Consider the following 3,924-nt stretch of genomic DNA (forward strand, 5'->3'; position numbering starts at 1 on the left):
CACAACCCCAGGGCCTTTTGTTTGGCTTGGGGTGGGGGTGGCGCGCAGCCGATGTCAAATGCATTTGAGGCTGCCCCGGCGCGGGCCGCCCCGCACCCTACTGCGGCGGTGCAAGGTGAGCTCGGGTGCAGACAGCCCTACCGCAGGCTGCAGCGCCCGGCCCCCGGCCTCGGGCTCCCCCAGCCCGGGCCGCGTCCGCCTGCAGGGCGCCCCCTCCTCCCGCCGCCGGGGTGCGGGCCGGCCCGGCTCGCGCTGCACCCCGCAGCTCGCGGGGAGGGGACATGCCGCGGCTGCCATTGGCTGAGCCCGGGCCCCCGTGTGCGGCAGCCTCCTCCTCGTGCGTGGTTCCTATGCAAATGTGCAGCGATTGCGGAAATAAACAGGGGAGGGAGGGAGGGGGGAGTCTGCCGAATCGATTGCAACTTCTGCGAAGTCTAACACAATCCAAAGCACACAAGGCAAAGCCAAGGGGAGAGAATCCGAGAGCCCGGCTTGGATCGCTTTCAAATGAGAGAGAGAGCGAGATTGCATTGCAAAGCCTTCTGATTTGGGAGTGGAAAAAAAAATCCTAACCAGCAGTCTGCAATTGGCTCCAGCTTTTATTCTCTTCCGGGTTTCCAACGGCTTCAAGTTTATTTAGGGATTTAAAAAGAGAGAGAGAGAGAGAGAGAGAGGGAGAGAGCGAGCCAAAAAAAAAGTGTCAACCCATGAAGCCAATCGTCTCAGCCTTGTAAAGTTTCTCACGTACTCTCTTATACCTTGCAATGGTACGTGGTGCATCTTCAACTTTTTTAAAAAAAAAAAAAAGAAAAAGAACAAAATCTTGTTTCCATGTTTTTATAAACAAAAGCTGTGCGTGGCGCGAGACCGGGCTAGCTATTGTGTTGCAGATGCGGTCGTTGGAAGCGATTTGCTCCAGAAAAAAAGAATGCCTCGCTGTGTGTATCGGTGCGTGTGCGTGTGCAGCCGGGTGGGTGGGTTTTTTGTGCGTATGTGCACTAGAGTTTCCTTTTTACAGGGATTTGAGAAAACCGCTGAGCTTGACAGATTTTTTTTTCCTCCTAGCGCTTGCTCGGCTCCAAAAAAAAAAAAAGTACCCGTACGTGCTCGGGTCTGTAACAAGACGTCTGGCATCCTAGCACAAAAGGAAGTGTCTAGACGTGGGGTGTAATTGACAATCGCGTTCTCTAATCAATGTTGCAAAGCTCCGTGACGAGCCCGCGCGCCGTCCAATGAGAGCGCGGCCTGCAGCCCGGGTGTCGCAACGTTCGAAATCTCCCAAGGGCGGGAGGGGGAGGGGAGGGGGCTTGCCTGTGGGATTTTTTTTTTTTTTTTTTTTTTTTGGTTTTTGGTTGGGTTTTTTTTTGCTGAAGTTGTTTGAGCTCAGCAGGAGCTGGTGTCGTTTCAAACTGTCAGAGCTTCAGCAAACTCTTCCGGATTTAGCAAAGCACAAAAAAATAGCAAAGGGTTTCCGAGTGTTTAGCAAAATGCTGAGCGAGGGGGATTTAAAGAGAAGGGGGGGCACTGAGTTGTATGTTCTCCTTTTGCACTTTAAAAATAGATGAATGTCGGGGCAATTACAGCAGCCCTCCTCCTACGGTTTACATGTATATGAAAGAAAAATCTGCCGGTGTTGGTGTTGGGGAGGCGGGCAGGGGCGCTGCAATGGTGTTGTCTGCCTTGATCCCGGTTTGTTTGCACTGCATGGCAGAGGATGAGACTGGGAAAGGGAGTTGAGCGCAGGTATCTTTGCGCGTTGGGGTGTCCGGGACCAAAAGTCTCTGGAAGTGCTTTGGGAGGACAGGCATGCGCCTCTCCTCAGCACGCTCCGCGTGTGCAGCATTGTGTCCGCTTGCTCAGCCCCTTAGGTGCCTAATGGTGAGCAGTGTGCATTGGGGTACACTGTGCATTGGGGTACAAGTGAACATTGGAGTACAGTGTGGATTGGGGCACACTGGACTGAGGTACAAGTGTGCATTGGAGTAGTGCGCTGGGGTACAGTGTGCATTGGGGCACAGTGGATTGGGGTACATTGTGCATTGGGCTACAGTGTATTGAGGTCCAAGTGTACATTGGGCTACAGTGTGCATTGGAGTACAGTATATTGAGGTACAGTGCATTGGGGTGCATTGGGCTACAGTGTGCATTGGAGTACAGTATACTGAGGTACAGTGCATTGGGGTACATTGGGCTACAGTGCATTGTGCTGCAGTGCACACTGGGGTACAGTGTATTGAGGTACAAGTGTGCATTGTGCTACAGTGCATTGGGGTAGTTGTGCATTGGGTACAGTGCCTTGGGGTACAGTGTGCATTGGGTACAGTGCATTGGGTACAGTGCCTTGGGGTACGTTGTGCATTGGGTACAGTGTCTTGAGGTACAGGGTGCATTGAGTACAGTGCATTGGGGTACAGTGCCTTGAGGTACGTTGTGCATTGGGTACAGCGTGCATTGAGTGTGTCGGGTGTGCTCGCAGGGTGTGAACTCGCGGGGTTCGTGTTTGCTCGGAAAGTGACTTTCAGCTGCGGCCAGGTACGAAGGGGTGGCGGGCCCGCGCCGTGAGTTTGGGGGTTGCCACCAGACTCCAGCCGGCCGCCTGGCTTTGTCCGCCAGCAGCTTGGAGCCTGGCCCGAAGCCGCTGCCCCCCGGCCAGGGGCAACCACCCCCGGCACAGCTTGCCTCGGAGACGGGAGCTGGCTTTGAGCCGCGCATCTCCCCTTTCCCGGAGCGACGGAGGGCCCGGCCCGGCCCGGCCGGGCAGTAAGCGGGGGGCAGCCTGCGCCCTCCCGCCTGCTAACGGGGGCCGAGAGCGGCCCGCACAGCTCAGGCGGAGCGATGACGGGCGCAGAGTCCGGAAGGGAAGCCCCCCCCCCCCCAAAAAAAAATGTTGGTTCAGAAACGGCTGCTGTAACAAGCAAGGCAAGTTGGGGGCCGGCTCCAGGCCCGCCAGCGCCGGGGCAGTCACCGCGGCCCCGGCTCCCCCGCGTCGCTGCGTCGCGGCCCCCGCGGAAAGTTTCTGCCAAGAAACCCTTGGCAAGGCGCGGCCGGGCAGGGCGCCGCGGGGGGGGGGGCAGCGCGGGAGCCCGGCTGGCTCATTTAATGAATCAATTAATTCATTGATGGATTGAACTGGAGCCCCGCGGGGACGATCAAAGCGCCCCAGTTACCCGAAGCCTCCTGCCCTGCCCGGCCACTGACCCCGCGGGAGGCTGCGGCGCGGGGCAGCGCTGCGTGCCCCCCGGGACTGGCGGCGGCGCTGCCCGGGGCCCGTGCCCCGGCCGGGGGGCGGCTGTGCAGGGGCTCGGCGCTGAACTTGGACGCCGGCTCTGCCTAGAGGGCGCAAACACTCGTCCCGCGTCCAAAAGTCTTCCGAAGGGCGCCAAAAGTTGCTGGAGATAATAGCGCTAACCGCAAAGCGCCGGCAGCGGGGCTGCGGCAGCCACCGGGGGGGACACGATCCTGCCCGCCGGGCAGCGGGCGCTGGAGGGGCCCCCGGGCTGGGGCTGCGATTCAGAAGACACGAAGACAGAGACACGCACCCCCCCCCCCATACACGCACGGAGACGGACGTGCAGCACGCGCGCACGCCGAGGCGAGATGTACACACGCACACCCACATACACACCGATAGATGCGCGCACACCCACACGCATGCACATGCACGTGCTGCTGCACATGGACACGGGCTTGGAGCCGCGTCTGCCCCCTCTGCCTCCGCCGCAGCCCCCGCTCCTCGCCCAACTTCTGCCGAGAAGACCCGTCGGGGGCGCAGAGAGCAGCCGCGGGGCCGGGGCCGGGCACTGGCAGGTCCAGGCCGCAGCGCCTGGTCCCGGCGGGGCAGAGCCGAGCTGTGCCGAGCCCCGGCGACCCTCACCTGCCCTTGGAGGTGTCCCAGCCGCTCCGCAGGCGCAGCGATGGAGGAAA

At 59.8% G+C, this 3,924-nt stretch overlaps 1 protein-coding gene across 1 annotated transcript in view; it reads left to right on the forward strand.

Moving 5' to 3' along the window:
* Window positions 1-453: 453 nt before the first annotated feature.
* The window catches only part of NFIA (nuclear factor I A), a 308,101-nt gene continuing 304,630 nt past the window's right edge, over window positions 454-3,924 (forward strand). The window contains exon 1 of the mRNA XM_019531535.1: window positions 454-767. Coding sequence (XP_019387080.1) covers window positions 765-767 — 3 coding nt within the window. The 5' untranslated portion in view covers window positions 454-764. The remainder of the gene's footprint in view (window positions 768-3,924) is intronic.

The sequence above is a fragment of the Crocodylus porosus genome, unplaced genomic scaffold (assembly GCF_001723895.1).
Source record: "Crocodylus porosus isolate Cpor-Errol unplaced genomic scaffold, CroPor_comp1, whole genome shotgun sequence".
Classification (NCBI taxonomy): Eukaryota; Metazoa; Chordata; order Crocodylia; family Crocodylidae; genus Crocodylus; species Crocodylus porosus.